Source organism: Antechinus flavipes, chromosome 5 (genome assembly GCF_016432865.1).
Source record: "Antechinus flavipes isolate AdamAnt ecotype Samford, QLD, Australia chromosome 5, AdamAnt_v2, whole genome shotgun sequence".
Lineage (NCBI taxonomy): Eukaryota > Metazoa > Chordata > Mammalia > Dasyuromorphia > Dasyuridae > Antechinus > Antechinus flavipes.
The window spans coordinates 142,497,535-142,520,031 of NC_067402.1; the positions used below are offsets into that span (position 1 = coordinate 142,497,535).

The 22,497-nt window shown below is 35.2% G+C and overlaps 1 protein-coding gene across 2 annotated transcripts in view; it reads right to left on the reverse strand.

The window, feature by feature from the left end:
* Positions 1-22,497, reverse strand: part of PIK3CG (phosphatidylinositol-4,5-bisphosphate 3-kinase catalytic subunit gamma) — a 56,043-nt gene that overhangs the window by 24,122 nt on the left and 9,424 nt on the right. For both annotated transcript variants that reach the window (XM_051962638.1, XM_051962637.1), the window contains exons 3-9: positions 21,555-21,620; positions 20,735-20,960; positions 18,948-19,051; positions 14,772-14,918; positions 5,927-6,017; positions 2,735-2,865; positions 1,268-1,379 (exon numbers count right to left, since the gene is read on the reverse strand). In XM_051962638.1, the coding sequence (XP_051818598.1) occupies positions 1,268-1,379; positions 2,735-2,865; positions 5,927-6,017; positions 14,772-14,918; positions 18,948-19,051; positions 20,735-20,960; positions 21,555-21,620 (877 nt within the window). The remainder of the gene's footprint in view (positions 1-1,267; positions 1,380-2,734; positions 2,866-5,926; positions 6,018-14,771; positions 14,919-18,947; positions 19,052-20,734; positions 20,961-21,554; positions 21,621-22,497) is intronic.

Here is a 22,497-nt window from a genome sequence, read left to right on the forward strand (position 1 = left end):
AAAGTCTGGAATCTTACTCTTGTAGCATAGAATGAACTGAGAAAAATGTACCTTCCATTTAATTCCTTAAAAATATATTTATTGTAGTAGCCAGCTTAGTTTGAATACTTCCATTTTGAAAACTCTTTTTCATGAGGCTTAAAGTAAGGAAGCACATATTCCAATCACCACTCAACCCATATTTCTGTAACCTCAAGCTCTACCCTCCTGTGTCCCAGAAGATGAGATTCATCTATTGAGATCTACCTCATAAAAATGACTCCTAGAAAACACCTAAGTTCATTCTTTTGTCTCAGTAATTTCTTGCATTTTTTTTCATTTGTAGTGTGCTTCAATTTAAACATCCTGAAAAAGTCTGAACTGAACAAGTACTCTTTCCTCTTTGCAGGTAATTTTCATCTCACTGCTCAGTGATATAAGTAGGACATGTTGGGCCTTAAAGGAACTACTCCTTAAAAAGTGATTTCCATCCTGCTCTCCCATCTTTTAAATAAAATCTTTGAGCAATATTGCCTCCTAAACAAAGAGTGTGGATTTTATTTCATGAAACACTATGTGTAAGGTTCCATTCTAGGGACTAATGATCCACATATAGGTGTGATAAATTCCAATATGTCTGACACACATAGAAAAATTAGCTAGCAATCATTTAAATTCCAGGCAATGTCCTGGGTGCTGAGAGTACTGCAAAAATGAATTTAGTCTCTGTCCTCAAGGTACTTATACAAATAGCTTCAATACAATGGAAAATGTGACAAATACAAGAGAATCTAGGCAAAATGCCAGAGATGACATTCAGCTCAAAATAAACAAGAAAAATGAACTCATTAGAATGCCTTTGTGAGATCATCAGGCTTTGAGAACTTCACTTTACAAAGAAAAGCAATTACATAATTTTGTCAATTCTGCTTAGCTTAAGATAAAGCAAAATGATGAAAATCGAAAGTTTCTAAAAAGTTCTTTGATTTTAAGTTTGGATCATTTAGTCTTTTGCTTTTTGCATTTCTAACTGTGGCTGGTCAGCTTGCTATATATGTGTATATAAGCACTTGGACACACATGAATACACATGTATGTGTGCAGATTTTTGAGGTATGAAAAATTGTGTATAATTGGGGAGGGAATATTTTTATATTTCACATAGCATGATTTTTGGACATTAGATGCAAGTTTGGGTTGAGGATCAGAAAAGATAGAATGCTCATTCCCATAAACTTTAATATATCTTAATTTCATTTAAAGATTAATGAAGCAAGAATAAACTCACCTGTCTCTGTGATCATAATGTTGTCATTGTGTCTGTCTCCTATACCAAGAACAAAAGTTGCCACACAATAGCCGGCACATGAATACACAAATTTCTCCACTGCTGCCTGGAACTATTAATGCAAAAATTCCCAAAAGTTATTTGATATTGCTCCTCTACTTCCTGCCAAGTAACACATTCTACCTAATAAAGATTACTTCCTAAAACTCCTTTCTGGAAACTGCATTCAAAGAGCAAATTATAAAGGTTTTCATTTGAGCTATAGATATTAATTATAACTCATTTTCACTCTGGGATAGTAAGTGGGCTAAAGTGGTTAAAGTGCTGGATCTGAAATCAGAAACACATCTTCTTGATGTCAAATCTGGCTTAGACACTCTTTAACTGTATAATCATGGGCAAATTATTTAACCTTCTTTGCCTCAATTTCCTCAACAGTAAAATGAGTTAGAAAAGGAAATCACAAACCACTCCAGTATCTATGTCTTACCTCCAAAAAACCCAAATGGGGTCACAAAGAGTTGGACATGAGTAAAATGATTGAACAACAACAAATGTGTAATAAATTGAGAAAGGTAGGTTGGAGATTGGTAGGTTTTTAGCTACCACACAAAGAATCTTTATGACTTGATTGAGGAACAAATGTCAAAGGCAATTGTAATTAAATCAAAAGGGTTCACTACATAGTCATGCATCAGTGCCTAACCCTTAACAGGAACTCAAAGTAATTTTCTCCTACACTGTATAACCCTTGCTTTGCTTTTGATCACTAATGGGATGTGAGCCTTCACAAAGCCATCATGTATAATAGGACTATTAAATGTCACTAATTACATTTCCCCCAACAAAGGACTAGTAACCATGCAAATGAGGCTCACTAATCCCAAGGAGCAGAACTTTAAATGACAGCCAAACAACCTTACTACACAGCTTGCAAAGGACCCAGCATATGCACTTCAAAATCATGCTGGAACTGACATTTTCGGTATCCATAATTTATTGTTTAGATTAGAGCAGAGTTGTAAATTATAAATCACTTTATAAAATATTTGGTTCTTTGTCAGATAGAACATAATTTACATATATGAATGAACATTTCTAGTGGACAGCAAAAGTTACACACACACACACACACACACGCACACACACACACACACACACAATGGCTAACCAAGTGCTTTGCATGGTCTAATTTTATACAAAACATGGCCTGCTAGTCAAAAGAGAGGCAAATGCTTAAAAAAGAAAAGAAAAACACCTTGAAATCCTGAGCTCATTATCTTTTATTCAGAACTACTGAGAGCCAATGTACACAGATCTGCATATATCCCACCTTATTTGTAACTTTTCTCAGAGATATTGGTACCATGATATTTATAGATCACTATGAAAGAATGAAATTGCTACATTAAAAAGTAAGTATCTGTATAAGGAATCCTTAGAGTGAGGAAAGAGAAATTAGCTCACCTTTTCTTCAATTGGGCATTTTTCTTTGAGCCAATGATTTAGCACCTCATCCTTGAATGCTCCAGTATTACCCACTGTGCTCTGCTGAATTTTGGCAATTGTTATAGCATCCTTCACAATTTCAATCATTCCTATGTCACAGGAACATAGTTTAAGAATAATAATCATGACTTAGATTTTAAGGTAAGAAACAAATTCCACATTTGTTATCTCTTTTAGAAGCAGCTGGGTGACACAATGGATAGAAGACCAGACCAGGAAGCAGGAACAATTGAGTTCCTTAATAACATAATTGGTATATGATTCTGGGTTTACCTCAGTTTCCTCCTTAGTAAAATGAAAATAATGATTGTACCTACATTCCAGGGCTGTTTTGAAGATCAAAGGAGACATTTGTAAAGGGTTTAACACAATATCTCACACATAGTAAATGTTCAATAAATGCTTATTTCCTTCCTCTTGATTCTTAGAACAACCCAAAGAGGAAAGTTACACAAATATTATCCTCATTTTACAAAGTTGGGAACTGAGGACCATAAAAGTTAAGTGATTTGCCAACTCACATAACTGCTAAATGACAGAACCAAGACTCAAAGTCAGCCGTCCAATGTCAAGTCCAGTATACTATCTCAATGATGCTTGCCACAGGGTTGTTTGCCAAGTCATTAGGTTTTGTGGTTTTCTTTTCTTTCATTTTTTTAATAGGGGTATAAGAAGGAAGTTATGAAGAACTTTGTTGCAAGATCTCTGAATGAAAAATATACATTGAGCATAATGTTTTATTTGTGAATGGTAAGAAGTAGAATTTGTCTATCCTACCATGGTGAGAACATCCTTCCTCTTTTAGCCAATGGACATTTTCTTTGTCTTTTATTTAAAATCACACAAAGAGAAGACCACTTTGTACCATTTTCAAATCAGAAACCTAAGATTTTTTTACTCCATACTTGTCCCTCAGTCATTTCCTTTAAATCCTATGGCTTCAAATATTATTTCATCTCTTTTAAGATGACTTTTCAACCTCTTTCAAAATGGAATTCTATTTAGAATGGAATTTTCCAGATTTTTATAGAAAAGCTTTATCTTGAGAGCTAAGATTCATACTTAGGTTGAAAGACAGTATCATGTTTCCTGATAAAACTGCTCTTCTTCTGGTTTTACTATTTCAGTCAGAGACATCATCATTTATCTTCTATGTCATGTCCAAAACCTTGGTAGTGCCTTTGACTATTCATTCTTCCTCATCTCTCATGCCCAGTCTCTTAGAAAATTTATTTTCTGTTTATTCAGCCTTTTTCAATTCTATAATTGAAGAATAGACAATGGATAGGGTATTTCTAGACATGAAACTGAGAAGAGTTGTTTCAAATCCCTTTCTGATGTTTCCTATCTGTGTCACTTCATCTCCTGGGTTTCTCATGTTTCCACATGTATAAGTTTCCTCATGTATAAAACAGATATAATACTTTGCAGGATTATTATTAGGGTCAAATGAAATTATGAATATATTTTGTGAAAATTAAAACCTCATAAAAAGTGTTAATTCATCTTATAATCATTATCCATCCCTTCATCTATGTTTCCATTGTTACAGCTCTTCAAGAAAATGTTGATACCTCCTATTTGAACTTTTACAATAGCATCCAAACAACCATGCTGAATTCCTAGCTTTAAAGCTTTAAAGCTTGATTCAAACATTACCATCTTCTCCAGGAAGCCTTTCTGTTTTTTTCTTACTCAGTATTAATTTCCTCCCTCCTCAAGCTCTTAGATTTCATAATTTTTTAAATTATGTATTGCATTTAAATGTGTGTCATGCTCTCCAGTAAAATATAAGCTACATGAGGGTAAGGTTCACTTCTCAATGGATTTTGTACCATTTCCCCTACCCCACTGAATGCTCTAAGCACAGTTGATCTGAACTTTCTCATGTTCCAGTTTAGAATTTACTCATACCTCCCCAGAGCTCTCAGAAGTGGTGTAAACTACTTCTGCAGTGAGAAGACAATGTGTCATAGCATATAGCATGCTGGACTTGAGGTCAGGAAGCCCCAGTGTTCAAACTCTCCAATAGATAATTACTAGTTGGTGACATTGGGCAAGTTACTTAAATTCTTTGAAGCTCAGTTTCTTATTTGTAAGCCAAAAAGGATGGATTGGGCTCATTGGCTTTTAAGATCCCTTCTGGCTTGAAATTTATGATCCTGTAAGCAATCAGATTTCACCTGATTTGTCAGGGTTTTGTCATCATGGTCTCCTGCTGGGCTTCCATGCTGGGAACTGTTCCTGGGTTTCATATTTCAGGGCTTATAACACCAGATTAGTCTCAACTTTGTCACAAATCTCTTCCCATATTTCCAAACTCCTCAGGGATCCATATTCCAAATTTCCAGATGCAATCTCTGGCTTCTCAGTGATCTGGGATCTAACTTATGTCCCATGGACAACATCCTGACTGCCTCACTTGCATTAACTGCAGTATTGTGCATTGCAAATACCAAAATTCAGGTTTCCAATGCTGCTTTTCTACTGATCACTAGCAGTATTAGAGGCAGGGGGCTATTTATTACTGAGTAATAGTGAACATTCTTCACACAGCTGACTCTTTTGAAACTCTATCAACAGCAGGTTTGTAATAAAGGTTGGTTAAAAAGTGACATCCCTGTATGGACTAAATAGAAATATTATGAAGCTAGAATAAAAATAAATTTTATCGGACCTGAAAAAGTTTTTAAAAGGATCTCCAAAAGCACATAAAAGTAGAGAGAGTAATAAATGGCTCTCTGATAATCTGAACTTGAGATAACTGTAATAAATAGCAAATATTTTCTGTTCTTTTTAAATGTTAAGGGAAAGAGAGAATTTTAATTTACAGTAGAATCTGAGTAAAAATTTAGGAGAGGTAAGGTTAAAAAAAAGACGGAGTAAATTTTACTAACATCTTCATGTAGGGTCACAAAGTTTTGGATCATTTCAATTTTTTTCTTTAAGCATATTTGATATATCCATATCCATATCATGAAGTTATGTCAATTAACCATGTTATATTTTCTTTGTGGTCTTATGAATAGATATTATCTCACCCCACTTCCCCACCTCCATTATTAAGTTTCTATGTCATAATTTGGAAAATGCCATAACTTGTTCCCCACAGGCTGCATGATGGGTTTAGTTCCCAAAGGCTCTGCATACCTATTTTGTCTCCAGTTGAAATGCAACCATATGGCTTCAGGCACAAGTCCAAAGATTCTGCTTCCCAAATAGATCCCATAATTCGAAGAATCTAGGCATGAAAACACAAGTGTTATACAATGCATATTTATTTGTGTTGTTTGCCTTTCCTTTTTTAAAAAAAATCACATTGTCAAACCTGGTATATGGCAGAAAAAATGACAAAGGTAAACTGTTGCATTGTACTTAAGGTCAAATCTTTCTAAACTATTCATCAAATATAAATTTTGAAATAGTCTTGCAGAATAGGCTGCCTGAACTCCTGTTATGTTATTTTTGAAAATCCTAGAAATTATTCATTTTTTAATCTATGTAAAATATTCTCTCTTAGTTCTATTTAATTCTTACCAAGTGTAACAACAACATCAAAAAACAATGATTGCTTCAGTTTTTAAAGTTCAGACACTCATACTCTGGATGACCAAAGAAACCAATAGTCTTTTATTATTATTGGGATTCATGATTTCATTGGTCTAGTGTAGTGGTGCTCAGACCTTTTGGTCTTAGGACTCCTTTACATGCTTTAAAAAATTATTGAGGTTTCTCCCAGAGAAATTTTATTTATATGGATTATATCTATCAATATTTATAGTAGAAAAATATTAAAGCATCTTAGATATGAAAATAGTTTTAACCTCTTGAGCTCCCTGAATAGGTCTTGGGGTCCCCCAGAATTCTAGGATCACATTTGGAGAACTTTTAGTCTATATAACTATTCAATTAGGAAACCTTCTCTACCACTGTAGATTGGCAACTTATAATTTTAACAGGTTCTCTAAGCACTGAAAGGGTCACATAGCTACTATGGGTTGTTGTAGGAGTTACATAGCTACTATAAATCAGAGGTAGAATTTGAACCCAGGTCTTGTTTTTGAGGCTCTCACCCTCTCCAATTTACTAAGTTGCATCAGTATATGTTGGATAAATGTATGTACTTCATTCATTTTCAATCTCAATTAATTAATTTTTGGTGAAGCAACTGAGGTTAAGTGATTTGTCTAGGGTCACACAGCCAGTAACTTTTAGATATCTGAGGGTTGGATTTGAACTCAGGTCCTCCTCACTATCTACTGTGCCATCTAGCTGCTCCCTTTAATTTTAATTTTAAAAAGTAATTGGAATAATAAAAACAATCACGTTTTTGTCATTTTTCAAAGATTCAAAAGATTGTTTTTTTAGATTTAATAACTTTTAAAAGCTTGAAGGGGTATTCATTTAAACAGAAATATTTAGGACAATTCTCATATCCTTCAAAAATATTTGTGACTATCTCACCGACTAATAATCATCTTCCTTCTGATCTTCCATTTCCTCTTTTATCTGCCTACTTAATCATCTCCAATCCATGTCCCTATTCACCCTTTTTCTCTCTTTCATTTATCAACCCACTTTTTTTTTCATTTATATGTCTTTTTTTTATTTTTTTATTTTTTTAAATTTTTATTTAATAATTACTTTATATTGACACTCGTTTCTGTTCCAATTTTTTTTCCCTCCCTCCCTCCACCCCCTCCCCTAGATGGCAAGCAGTCCTTTATATGTTGGATATGTTGCAGTATATCCTAGATACAATATATGTTTGCAGAACCGAACAGTTCTCTTGTTGCATAGGGAGAATTGGATTCAGAAGGTATAAATAACCCGAGAAGAAAAACAAAAATGCAGATAGTTCACATTCGTTTCCCAGTGTTCTTTCTTTGGGTGTAGCTGCTTTTGTCCGTCATTTATCAATTGAAACTCAGGTCTCTTTGTCAAAGAAATCCCCTTCCATCAAAATATGTCCTCATACAATATCGTTGTCGAAGTGTATAATGATCTCCTGGTTCTGCTCATTTCACTTAGCATCAGTTCATGTAAGTCTCGCCAGTCCTCTCTGTATTCATCCTGCTGGTCATTTCTTTCTTTTTTTTTTTTTTTTTTTTGAGAAGGCAAAGAACATTTTATTTTTTTTTCTTTTTTTTTTAATTTTTATTTAATAATTACTTTATATTGACACTCGTTTCTGTTCCAATTTTTTTTCCCTCCCTCCCTCCACCCCCTCCCCTAGATGGCAAGCAGTCCTTTATATGTTGGATATGTTGCAGTATATCCTAGATATAATATATGTTTGCAGAACCGAACAGTTCTCTTGTTGCATAGGGAGAATTGGATTCAGAAGGTATAAATAACCCGGGAAGAAAAACAAAAATGCAGATAGTTCACATTCGTTTCCCAGTGTTCTTTCTTTGGGTGTAGCTGCTTTTGTCCGTCATTTATCAATTGAAACTCAGGTCTCTTTGTCAAAGAAATCCCCTTCCATCAAAATATGTCCTCATACAATATCGTTGTCGAAGTGTATAATGATCTCCTGGTTCTGCTCATTTCACTTAGCATCAGTTCATGTAAGTCTCGCCAGTCCTCTCTGTATTCATCCTGCTGGTCATTTCTTACAGAACAATAATATTCCATAACATTCATATACCATAATTTACCCAGCCATTCTCCAATTGATGGGCATCCATTCATTTTCCAGTTTCTAGCCACTACAAACAGGGCTGCTACAAACATTTTGGCACATACAGGTCCCTTTCCCTTCTTTAGTATTTCTTTGGGATATAAGCCCAATAGAAACACTGCTGGATCAAAGGGTATGCACAATTTGATAATTTTTGGGCATAATTCCAGATTGCTCTCCAGAATGGTTGGATTCGTTCACAACTCCACCAACAATGCAATAGTGTCCCAGTTTTCCCGCATCCCCTCCAACATTCATCATTATTTTTTCCTGTCATCTTAGCCAATCTGACAGGTGTGTAGTGGTATCTCAGAGTTGTCTTAATTTGCATTTCTCTGATCAATAATGATTTGGAACACTCTTTCATATGAGTGGTAATAGTTTCAATTTCATCCTCTGAAAATTGTCTGTTCATATCCTTTGACCATTTATCAATTGGAGAATGGCTTGATTTCTTATAAATTTGAGTCAGTTCTCTATATATTTTGGAAATGAGGCCTTTATCAGAACCTTTAACTGTGAAAATGTTTTCCCAGTTTGTTGCTTCCCTTCTAATCTTGTTTGCATTAGTTTTATTTGTACAAAGGCTTTTTAATTTGATGTAATCGAAATTTTCTATTTTATGATCAGTAATGGTCTCTAGTTCATCTTTGGTCACAAATTTCTTTCTCCTCCACAAGTCTGAGAGATAATCTATTCTATGTTCCTCTAATTTATTTATAATCTCGTTCTTTATGCCTAGGTCATAGACCCATTTTGATCTTATCTTGGTATATGGTGTTAAGTGTGGGTCCATGCCTAATTTCTGCCATATTAATTTCCAATTATCCCAGCAGTTTTTATCAAATAATGAATTCTTTTCCCAGAAGTTAGGGGCTTTGGGTTTGTCAAACACTAGATTGCTATAATTGACTATTCTGTCTTGTGAACCTAGCCTTTTCCACTGATCCACTAATCTATTTCTTAGCCAATACCAAATGGTTTTGGTGACTGCTGCTTTATAATATAATTTTAGATCAGGTACAGCTAGGCCACCTTCATTTGATTTTTTTTTCATTAATTCCCTTGAGATTCTCGACTTTTTATTGTTCCATATGAATTTTGTTGTTATTTTTTCTAGATCAATAAAATATTTTCTTGGAAGTCTGATTGGTATAGCACTAAATAAATAGATTAGTTTAGGGAGTATTGTCATCTTTATTATGTTCGCTCGGCTGATCCAAGAGCACTTAATATTTTTCCAATTATTTAAGTCTGACTTTATTTGTGTGGAGACTTTTTTATAATTTTGCTCATATAATTCCTGACTTTCCTTTGGTAGATAGATTCCCAAATATTTTATGGTATCAACAGTTATTCTGAATGGAATTTCTCTTTGTATCTCTTGCTGTTGGGTTTTGTTGGTGATGTATAAAAATGCTGAGGATTTATGGGGATTTATTTTGTAGCCAGCTACTTTGCTAAAATTATGAATTATTTCCAATAGCTTTTTAGTAGAATCTCTGGGGTTCTCTAGGTATACCATCATATCATCTGCAAAGAGTGATAGTTTGGTTTCCTCATTGCCTACTCTAATTCCTTTAATTTCTTTCTCGACTCTTATTGCCGAGGCTAGTGTTTCTAATACGATATTAAATAATAATGGTGATAGTGGGCAACCTTGCTTCACTCCAGATCTTACTGGGAAAGGTTCCAGTTTTTCCCCATTGCATATGATGCTTACTGATGGTTTTAAATATATACTCCTGACTATTTTAAGGAAAAGTCCATTTATTCCTATGCTCTCAAGTGTTTTTATTAGGAATGGATGTTGGATTTTATCAAATGCTTTTTCTGCATCTATTGAGATGATCATATGGTTTTTGTTTGTTTGGTTATTGATATAGTCAATTATGCTAATAGTTTTCCTAATATTGAACCAGCCCTGCATTCCTGGTATAAATCCTACTTGGTCATAGTGTATTATCCTGGGGATGATTTTCTGTAATCTTTTTGCTAATATTTTATTTAAGATTTTAGCATCAATATTCATTAGGGAGATTGGTCTATAATTTTCTTTCTCTGTTTTCAGCCTACCTGGTTTAGGTATCAGTACCATGTCTGTGTCATAAAAGGAGTTTGGTAGGACTCCTTCAATCCCTATTTTTTCAAATAGTTTATATAACATTGGAATTAATTGTTCTTTAAATGTTTGGTAGAATTCACATGTAAATCCATCTGGTCCTGGGGATTTTTTCTTAGGGAGTTGATTGATAGTTTGTTCTATTTCTTTTTCTGAGATGGGACTGTTTAGGATATTTACTTCTTCCTCTGTTAGTTTGGGCAAGCTATATTTTTGGAGGTATTTTTCTATTTCATTTAAGTTGTCGAATTTATTGGCATAAAGTTGGGCAAAGTAACTCCTAATTATTGCTCTAATTTCCTCTTCATTAGTGGCGAGTTCTCCCTTTTCATTGTTAAGACTAACAATTTGATTTTCCTCTTTCCTTTTTTTAATCAGATTTACTAAGGATTTGTCTATTTTGTTGGTTTTTTCATAGAACCAACTCTTAGTTTTATTAATCAATTCAATAGTTTTTTTACTTTCAATTTTATTGATCTCACCTTTTATTTTTAGAATTTCAAGTTTAGTGTTTGACTGGGGGTTTTTAATTTGTTCCTTTTCTAGCATTTTTAATTGCAAACCCAATTCATTGATCTTCTCTTTCTCTATTTTATACAAATAGCCCTCTAGAGATATGAAATTTCCCCTTATTACCGCTTTGGCTGCATCCCATACATTTTGGTATGATGTCTCATTATTATCGTTTTCTTGGGTGAAGTTATTAATTATGTCTATGATTTGCTGTTTCACCCAATCATTCTTTAGTATGAGATTATTTAGTTTCCAATTATTTTTTGGTCTACTTCCCCCTGGTTTTTTGTTGAATGTAATTTTCATTGCATCATGGTCTGAAAAGGATGCATTTACTATTTCTGCCTTACTGCATTTGAGTTTGAGGTTTTTATGTCCTAATATATGGTCAATTTTTGTATAGATTCCATGAACTGCTGAAAAGAAAGTGTATTCCTTTCTGTCTCCATTACATTTTCTCCAGAGATCTATCATATCTAACTTTTCTAGTATTCTATTTACCTCTTTGACTTCTTTCTTATTTATTTTGTGGTTTGATTTATCTAATTCTGAGAGTGCAAGGTTGAGATCTCCCACTATTATAGTTTTACTGTCTATTTCTTCTTGCAGCTCTCTTAGTTTCTCTTTTAAGAATTTAGATGCTACCCCACTTGGTGCATATATGTTTAATATAGATAGTGCTTCATTATCCATGCTACCCTTTAGCAAGATATAGTGTCCTTCCTTAACTCTTTTAATTAGGTCAATTTTTGCTTTAGCTTGATCTGAGATCAGGATGGCTACCCCTGCTTTTTTGACTTCACCTGAAGCATAGTAGATTTTGCTCCAACCTTTTACCTTTAACCTGCATGTATCTCCCTGCTTCAGGTGTGTTTCCTGTAAACAACATATTGTAGGATTCTGGCTTTTAATCCATTCTGCTAACCGCTTCCTCTTTATGGGGGAGTTTACCCCATTCACATTTATGGTTAGAATGACCAATTCTGTATTACTTGCCATCTTGTTAACCCCAGTTTATGCTTTTCTCCCTTCTTTCCCCTTTCCCCCCCTTCCAGTATTAAGCTTGTGAGCACCACTTGCTTCTCACAGCCCTCCCTTTTTAGTATCCCTCCCCCCGCCTTAGAGTTCCTCCCCCTATCTTACCCCTTTCCCTCCCAGTTCCTGTATTCCCTTCCGCTTAGCTTATTCCTTCCCTTTTCACTTTTCCCTTCTCACTTTTCAATGAGGTGGGAGAAGTTTTACCATAGATTGAATATGTCTTAAGATTTTTCACTTAAAGACAATTCTGAAGGCAGTAAGATACCCACTATATTCATCCCCCTCCATTCTTTCTCTCAGATATAATAGGTTTCCTATGCCTCTTCATGAGATGTACTACCCCCACTTTACCCTTTTTCTGATACAATGTCCTTTCCACATCAATTTCTAGAACAAGGTATACATGTATTCTTTATACATCAATATAGTCAAAATATAGTTCCCAAGATTAATCTTTACCTTTTTAGATTTCTCTTGAGTTCTATATTTGTAGATCAAACTTTTTGTTAAGTTCTGGTTTTTTCATCAGAAATAGATGAAATTCGCTTACTTCGTTGAATGTCCATCTTCTTCCCTGGAAAAAGATGCTCATTCTCGCTGGGTAAGTTATTTTTGGTTGCATACCAAGTTCCTTAGTCTTTCGGAATATCATATTCCAGGCCCTTCGATCTTTTAATGTGGATGCTGCCAGATCCTGGGTGATCCTTATTGTGGCTCCTTGATACTTGAATTGGGTTTTTCTAGCCGCTTGCAATATTTTTTCCTTCATCTGAGGGTTCTGGCATTTGGCCACTATATTCCTTGGTGTTTTGATTTTAGGATCCCTTTCAGTGGGTGATCGATGAATCCTTTCAATGTTTATTTTTTCCTCTGTTCCTATGACTTCTGGGCAGTTCTCTTTGATAATTTCCTGGAAAATAGTGTCCAGGCTCTTTTTTTCATCATGTTTTTCTGGGAGTCCAATGATTCTCAGATTGTCTCTCCTGGATCTGTTTTCCAGGTCTGTTGTCTTCCCCAGAAGGTATTTCACATTTTTCTCCATTGTTTGATTTTTTTGGATTTGCTTGACTGATTCTTCTTGTCTCCTCGAGTCATTCAATTCCACTTGTTCAAGTCTGATTTTCAGTGAAGTGTTCTCTTCACTCACTTTTTAAAAATCTTTTTCTAATTGTCCAATTGAGTTCTTTTGTTCTGTGGAATTTTTTTCCATTTCGCCAATTTTGTTTTCCAGTTCACCAATCCTATTTTTCAAGGATTTTACTTCTTTATCCACTCTCTCTTTAACTTTCTCCAGGCTCTTTTGCCAAGCCTCCCTCTCCTTTTCCCAAGCTTCCCTCTCCTTTTGCCAAGCCTCACTCTGCTTTCCCCATTTTTCTTCTAGCTCCCTTGTGAGAGCCTTTTTAATCACTTCTATGAGGTTCATCTGTGCTGAGGAATAGATAATCTCCTCCTTTGGGGATTCACCTGGGGACTGTCTGTTTTTAGTCTCCTCAGGATTTAGAGTCTGCTCTCTATCTGTGTAGAAGCTGTCAAGGGTTAAAGTCCTCTTCAGCTTCTTGCTCATTCTGTCTATTAATCAGAGACAAACTACCAAAGAAAAACAGAAAAAATTGGAGTCTTTCTTTGGGGGAGGGGTTGGGTATGTTATCGAGCTTCCTCTACAGACTGCAGGGGGCAGCAGTGAGGCACTAGCAGGACTGTGCTGCGCCTGCGCTCTGAGATCCCAAAGCGTGCTGAGTCACTGTGGGGGGGAAAGGGGGGGACGGCCAGGTCCCGAGAGACTCCAGCTGTTTGGGGTTGTATTCTTCAGCCCCGGTGTTTTTAGCTTCTCTGCTGGGCTGCTGACTTGCTGCTGGAGCAAAGTATCCAAACCTGTAGCGAAGCTCTCCCCGCAGAGACGGCTGCGATCACTCCCCACCCCCTCTCCAGTCTGCTCCCGTGCTCTCACTGCCGCTGCCCTCAGCCTGCGCCCGATCTAAAACTGCCCCAGCCCTCCAGTAAAGACAGACCTTTCTTGGCGGATCTCAAGGATGGCTTCTCTTGATAACTATATGTGGGTTTTTTTCAATCAAGCATTGATTCAGAGGCTTGTAATGAAGTGGATAGTGAGAGAAAGCGTGGAGCTTATGCAGCTGTGAGCCTCCTCTCCGCCATCTTAACCGGAAGTCCAACCCACTTATTTTTAAAAAGCTTTAACTTACACACCTACTCACGTATGAGTGTGAGTGTATATATGTGTATCAGTCATGGGGGAGAAGATGTAGGTGTACATGTACATGAACACAGATGAATGTGGAATAGCTATACAGTTGAGATACTGTTGAGGGTAGGTGTTAGGAGTGATATATGTGTGTTTAAACTATATGTGCTTTGTGAACTAGGTGTTTAAAAAATCAGCACAGGGGTGTGGAAAGGATGGTATGATTTGTTATTTGGGAATCACAGTTGAGAAACGAATCTCAAATATGAATAAAAATAAGTCCTTTACCAAATTATACCCTGAGAAGGTCAAGGGCCTCGTTGTATAGTTTACAAAGTCAATATCAAAAAAAAAAAAAAACACCAATACTTAATTACTTGAACTGTGCTAGTCTTAGAGGCCTTTGACCTTCCCCAATAACAAATATAAAATAACTTACTTGTAAAATAAGCATGTCTTGACGCAAATCATCTCCATGTTTAAAAATAATTCCTATTGTTTCATTGGACTGGGCTGTGGGATCAGCACATTTAAATTCAAGCCATAAAGGCTTCTTCTTGGACGCCATTACTTTGCACTTTTCAATCTGTAACAAGAGTTCACATGTTTTCCATACACAAAATGGAATCTTGGAATATAAACACAATGTGTGTTTTCTCTCTATATATCTTCAAATCCTTTTTTTCCTACTAAAGAGAGCCCCTATAAACATCCATGCTACATTAGTAGACTTTGGTCATTTTCAAATAGAATTCTTAAAGAAAAGATTGCATTTGAGAAGGAATAACCAATGAAAATTGATGTCTAAATAGTATGTTTAAATTTTACAGAAGTAAGGAAGAAGGAAAGAAACATTTAGTAAGAACCAGTTATGTACCAGATGAGCTAACCATTATCTCATTTCATGCTCACAACAACCTCTGGGAGGTAGGGCTATTATGACACTCATTTTATGAAACTGAGACAAAAAGATTTTACTTGCCTAAAATCACATGACTAATAAGTGTCTGAAACTGGATTTGAACTTGGGTTTTTCTCCTACCTCATCACTAGATTCTCACAATGATCTGTGATATAAATACTACAGATATTTTTTCTCATTTTTCACATGAAGAAGCTGAAACTTATAGCTTGAAATACTCAGTTCCAACATCAGGCCTAGTGCCCCAAATTAATATTACCCTTCTAGTTAAGGTCATCTTCCATGTGTTTTGTATAAATCGTATAAGCTATTTTTGTATGTTCTTGGTGTTTCCCATACTAGAATATAAGTTCCTTGAGGGCAGGGACTTATTTTGTACTTTTTTTGTATCTTCAGTGCTTAGCTCCATCTCTGGCACATAGAAGGTGTTTAATAAATATTTGTTACGTGCTTGATTGCTTGTTTGAGTATTTGCCCTTGCTTTAGTAGGATTCAAATATAGGTCTCTCTAGACTCCACTGGATTCTTTCTATTACACTACATTATCTTTATAACAGATTAACAAGAACAGCAAACAGGTAAGTCAAGAGAAAGTTTTACAGTTAACTTTTATTAATTTGGACCCTAATCCTTTAGAATTTGTAGTAATTACTCAGGATACAGACCTAAGATTTTCTTTTACATTAGCAATTAAAATGAAGGGGCACTTACCTTGAATAATGAATAACTACATCTACTTCAACAATCAAATTGTTTTCAAGCATTAAATAAAACCACTTTGGTAGTCTTTTAATTTCATATTTCTTGCATAAGAGAAAAAAGAATTCACTCATTTAATTTCCATTCTCACCTTATCTTCTTCAAATTATTTATCTATGATGATAATTCATCATGTACTAGATCTGACTATGATTTTATTGTGCCCAAATTACCTTGTATATTAGTAAAGAGTGGGAAAAATTGAATGTTTGTGAAATAATATGATGAAATTTTAAAATGGGATGTTTACTTTCAACCTCTCTAAAGATTCCTCCACCTTTTTTTTTTTCCTAAAGTATTTTTCACTTCTTGTCTCTGATGGGTTAAGGACATTCTTTAGGGCTTTGGACTAGGCTAATTTCTTTTGTTCTTCATTCATACACTTTTCCTAAAGGATCTCACATGCTGCTATTGCATTCTTTATCTGCTGCCTTTACACTGATTCCTAGCATTGAACACTTTGCTTTTCCAATGATATTTTGTCTCAATATTTGGCTGTGAGTTTCCAAAGTGCCCTAATGCCGATAAGAAGGTCCAGCTAGAGTCCAATGGGGAATTCTTATAGATTCAATGGAAAGTCTCAAAGAGTCTCTTTTGTTTCCCACTTCTATGAATATAAAACAGGAGTTTTTCACTTTGCAAGCCTATGGCTTAGAAAAGAAAAAGACAAAACTCTCATGGATAGTCTATTTTAGCATGAAAACCACCCCCTTAGAAGATACATTTTTTTTCATTAAAAAGCAGCTCCTTATTCTTGATAGATTCTTGTTTGTCTATTATTGTTAGAAGAACTCCACATAGTCCCTGTTTCTCATGAAAAGAATTTCTCATAATCAGGAAAGTGATATCATAAGGGACCTAAAAAGGTTTACCTGTTTACATTCCTATTTGGGAGGATGATACTTGTAACTCATTAGAATGTTCTCATTATTATGGCAGTTAGAAGGCATATATATATATATATAGACAGAGAATATGGGTGTGAATTGAATATGAAGAAATAATATATTCTTTTAATGATAAAATTAAGGGATGGAGAAGAATACATTGGGAGAAGGGAAAAAGAAAAATGGAATGGAACAAATTATCTGCCATTAAAAAAAAGAGGCAAAATGGAGGGGAAGACAAGGAAGAGAAGAGAGGGAAGAGAGGCGAAGTGAGTGAAACTTAACACAATCTTTGATGGAATATTATTGTTCTCTGGAAATGGATGAGCAGAATGCTTTCAGGAAAAAAAAAACTCCTTTTAATTTTCATTAAAAAAAAGAATTATTCAGTTAGTTATGACTTCCCATGTCCTTTTGACATTCAAAGTACTACTTAATGTTGTGAATGAGATTGTCTGATTTTTAATAAAGGCTAAATTATTAGTTAGTATTCCTGCACAATCTCAACTGGGCCTTTATTGTAACCAGACAATATTTTTATATCTCCCTAATCAATTCATAATCAAATTGACCCAGCAGCTTTTCCAAATCTTTTTATCTCTCCTCAAACTTCCCATCACTCCCCATGACCAACCACATTCTCTCAGCTGAGAATCATGGTGAATATTGAAAAAAATTGAAGCTGTTATCCAAGAGCTCTTTCCTCTTCCCCCCTTAATCTCATATTACTCAGATGTCTCCCCCCCACCTATCTTCTTTTCTACCTCTGTCTTACATGAGGAGGTGATTAATTCTTGCCAAGATAAACACCTCTACCTGAATTACTTATCTCATTTGATCTTAAATTCTTTAGCAAAGTGTCCCTTCTATCTCTGATTCTCCATGGCATTACCTCCCTGATGTCATGGTCCTCTGTGAATGAAGGACAAACAACAACTCTTTTCAAGGCTAATGTCCTTGAGTAGGTAATCTACAATCAGTGTCTTGGGTTACTTTTCATACTCTCTAATTAAACTTTTGTACTTTGGTTTCAATTAATGCAAATGTAAAACCTTGTGGTGTTCAAAAATCAACTTCATAAATATAAAATGGGAGAGAGATGATTAGGAATATTTTGCCTGAAAAAAAAAAGATCTTGAAGCTTTAGTGGTCCCAAAGTTCAATTATATGCATATTGAAAAGGCAATGCAAGCTTGGGTTGTTAAGAGAGGCAGAACAGTGACATAGATATTACTATCTTCAAGACTATTGGCAAGCAACTTCACTTTGCTGAGTTTCAAAATTCTATCTATAAAAGAAGGCATAGGCCTAAATAATTTGTACTTGTAATACTCAAACTCTATGTTCTTGTAATTCATAAGAATTATTATTCCCATTTTACAAAAGAGATGGACTCAAAGGAATTAAGTGAGTTATTACGTAAAGGATTTGAAACTTAAATCCAGATCTTTTGAAAGAGAACCCAGTTATTTTCATAATATCCATGTTTCCTGAGGAACAGAAGACATGTTATTATCCTTTCAAACTGAAAAACTTGAGAGTGCAGTTTTTGTAGCCACAGTTATGCCATAGTACTGTATTCCTAAGGATTTGTGAATTCATCAGTGTAGGTACTTCTCCTTTCAATGTCTAGGTCTATGTTTCTGCCCTCTCAGAAGGTCTTTATGAGGTCTGTGACTGAAATAACTTATTCCCCAGTGTCCCTCTTTCTGAGAATATGCCTCTGCATCTTTAACCAGGCTGGTCCTCAGGTGACAGACCCAGTCTGTTTTTTCCATGCCTCCCAGATTGGTTGGAGTTCCTTGCATGTTGGGGTTAGACTCTAGAGTAAGCCTTCACTGAAATTGTATTATGTAAAAAAACTATTATATGATACCACATCTATAGTATGCATGGAGACTAATGCTTCTCATTGACCAGTGATTAAAGTAGATTAAAGTCAACACTCTTCCTGCTTTCAGATATGTATTAGTCATGTGAACTGATGGACCAAAACAGGACATAACACAGACAACTTCAAAGTGATAGACTCCAATGGGACACTTACCATGAGTGTTCCAGCTCTCAGGCCAGGATCATAGGGAACTCTAAAACTTTTTGGAAGATTAGAATTCTGAAGGTTTTCAAGCTTTTGTTTAAGTTGCGAAATAACTGCAGTTGACACATGAGAAATAAAAAAGAATTCATCAAGATTACCAGCATTCAATAAAATGAAAAATTTTTACTAAGCTTACTTTGTGAACTTTTATCAATGACTCAGGAAAAAACAGAGAATACAGATTATCAGATTTTTAGATGACTCAAAAATGGGAAAGAGAGGATCCAAAAAGATATCAAAAGGTAGAGCATTGAGGTTAATCTATTAAGATGAAGTTCAATAGCAATAAATGTAAAGTAACAAAAATACAAGGTGATGGGGAGAAAAAGATCTGTTTTGATCTTGAAAAGGACAAAGGAGAAGAGAAAGTAAAAGGACTGTAAGAATTTGCTTTTTAGGTGAGAATGGGGAAAAACACAAAATATTTTTACAGTCAGAGTACAAATTCAGGTAAGTACATATATAGGTCTATAAGGATAAAGGATGGAATCTGCAATTTCAACAATTCAAGTCAACAAGTATTTATTAAGGACTTGTCTGTGTCAAGCACCATATTAAGTATTGTGAATGCAAAGAAAGACAAAAACATGGTCTCTCTCCCCTGAAGGAATACATACATATTTTAATGAGTATACCCCGTTTCATTGGAAAGTCTCTCCCAAATGAAAAGGAAGTTCTATCTACAGATAGATTTTGTTGACACCTTCTCTGCTAGGTATAGTTTTGAAGAATTATTTTCTAAGACATTTAGAGGTTAGTTGCTGCATTAAGAGTAGCCTGGGGTTGCACAGTGAGTCCCCTTTGAATCCAGGTCTCCCTGGGTCCCAAGATAGCTCTTTACTAAACCCTCTTGCTTCTCCTCACATAGGTCTATAAACAGTTAAATCACAGTGAAGGAAGGGGGCTAAAAGGTGATCTATAGCAGATTTTTTTTCCATTTTGTGATTGAGAGGTGGGAGTAGGCCAAAAGTAAGAGTTAAGGTAGTTGGAGGCTTAATAACTGATAGGAAAACTGATAGGATTTTATCAAATGCAAACTTGTATGACTGATGTAAACACTTTAAAAAAGAGGAAATTGTGGTGAGTGGGGGGTGGGAGTTAGAGGATAACTTAACATTACTAAGAAGTTGTTTTTGTTTGCTTTTAGCACTTAGAGAAATCAATCCAAAGTCAAAGTCTCAATATCAAATAGATGAGAAGTCATGATAAATTGGATTGATGCTCCTCAGTCATAAATAATTTGGAGGAGGAGAGAATATCAGAAATGGGTTCACCAGGAATCACAGCATGAATCTGAAAGTTCTGAATACATAGATCTAAAATATGAAACTAAAGACTAAGAAAAATTCTCAAGTTTTTATTTTTAAAAAAAGGCCAGAAAATTGGGATGTGGAGGAGGTAAAATAAATACCTATTTAAATATAGGAAAGAAAATGTGAAAAAGTAAGTAATAATGTCTGTTCCTTTTGTATGCAGTTGTTCTTTTAAGGATTATGTTTTGAGTATTATATTAGTAGAACATTTTTGAAAGCCATTTCATAGATATTAACTTTACTCAAAAATCTGAAATATTTTTTCCTTTTTCTCTCTCCCTCCCCACCATGTAGACAGAATTTAGAAAAAACTTTTTTTCTCTCTTTTGTATTAAGAAGAGCTATACTTTTAGTAATAAGGAAGGTGACAGAGGATCCATCTTGGAATATTTGAAAAGAGAAACAAAAGCATGCAAATTGTACCTTGGGAAGTGACATCGTACTTTTCAGCAGACAGTGACTTAATCTCAATAGTGACTTTTTGTAGCAACCTGATTACTTGAACTTGTTTTGTGAAATCCTCTAGCATGGCCATGCCGCAGCCCCTCAGATAAGCTTCGAGGATCACTGCAAATCGTTGCTGGTAATGTCTGGACTGAGCAATCTCACTTCTCAGAAACCAAAACAAGAAATGACCAATTCTCTTGTTCTGAGAGTGGGAAAAAAATTGTTGAAGATGATTAATATGAATGACATTTGGGGTCTGTCAGTAAATGAAAGAGATAAGGGTTAGGCAGAGGATCTCATTGGTGTAGGGAACTCCCAGGTGAGGAAATTCCCTTTACCAACATAGGTCATCATATTCTCTGCATTTTATAGATTGAGAGTCCTGAGGGGATATGACTTGCTCATAATCTATGTGACCTAAACTCAGTTATCTCTGGCTTCAAGGAAGGCTTTAATAGATATTTCTAAGATAGTAGAATACTATTTCAACTTCTCAAACTATAGTTTACCTCATATTGGGTCTTGTGACTGAATGTGGAGGTCATGAAATTATGATTTATTATCAGGAAATGTTTGGCATTTATACCTATTTCATATATCATATACCAGGAGTCACATAAAAAATTTCTTATGCAAAAAAATCAAGAAACTCTGTAGTAGATCATGCTATCTCAGTTAAAGGAAAACTGGTTTTAAACTGTAAAGTGATAGCATACTATCCTGTGTTACTGTCTTGGTTAAAAGAAAACCAATTTTTTAAAAAAGTCTCTACTGTTAGCAAAATAAGAATACTTACTCTCAAACCACGTTTCAGCAGAAATCTGGCAAGAGCACTGTCATGGTATGGTTCAAATTTCACAGCCTAAAGATAAAACACATTTATGCATTTATTCATGATATATAAAGGCATATGTCAATGCATCCAACTATACAGATTCTTTTACCTCTTGTTAAGAAATAACTAAAAACCAAAAGGAGATCTAGGCTTCTAAAAGCCAGGACAAATGGTAAAGGCTTCATCCTGCATCTCTAACAAATGCTAGTTTTCCCAGAAAGACAGAAAAGGGTCATTTCCTTTTTGTTCTGGGGTCACTTCAATTTGTTCAAGTTGGGACTGTAGGATTCTAGGTGACCAAATGAGAGAGGCAGAATTTGACTCATTAAGGCTTTGATTTGGCTTCTGTTTTGCAAGAGGAACAAAAAAGTGAGGTGGGGGTGAGAACTGAGAAAATACTGTTTATTATAAATTCTCAGAGTGACCTTCTTCCTGGGCCTAGTGCCTGATTGTCCCACAAGTATAAGAATTACATACTTTTGTCTTTCAGGTCTTTTTACCCTCTGAAATCTATTGTTCCTGTCTCCACACCAGGAGGACATGGAATCAAGAGCTACCAATCAGTTGTCTCTAAAGACTCACTAAAAAGTTAAGTTCATAGATTTCATCTTCAGGCAAGAGAAAAGCTGAACTGTCTGCTCCTGCTTTGTTTTCAGCTTATTTCAAGACATTTTTCATCTACTCTCAGTTCACTTCTTCCTTGGAGATGTGGGGTGTGCATGTGAACACTGTGCAACCACAGGCAGGTCCAGGGAGGATGGGCAAGGAGCTAAAAAGTTTTGATTATTTTCATGCCCCAACAGTCCAAGAATGGATTTACTGAGGGCAGTAACTTCCTCATTTTTATACTTTCATCATTAGTGCCTTGCAAACTACCAGACACAAAGAAAATGCTCAATAACTG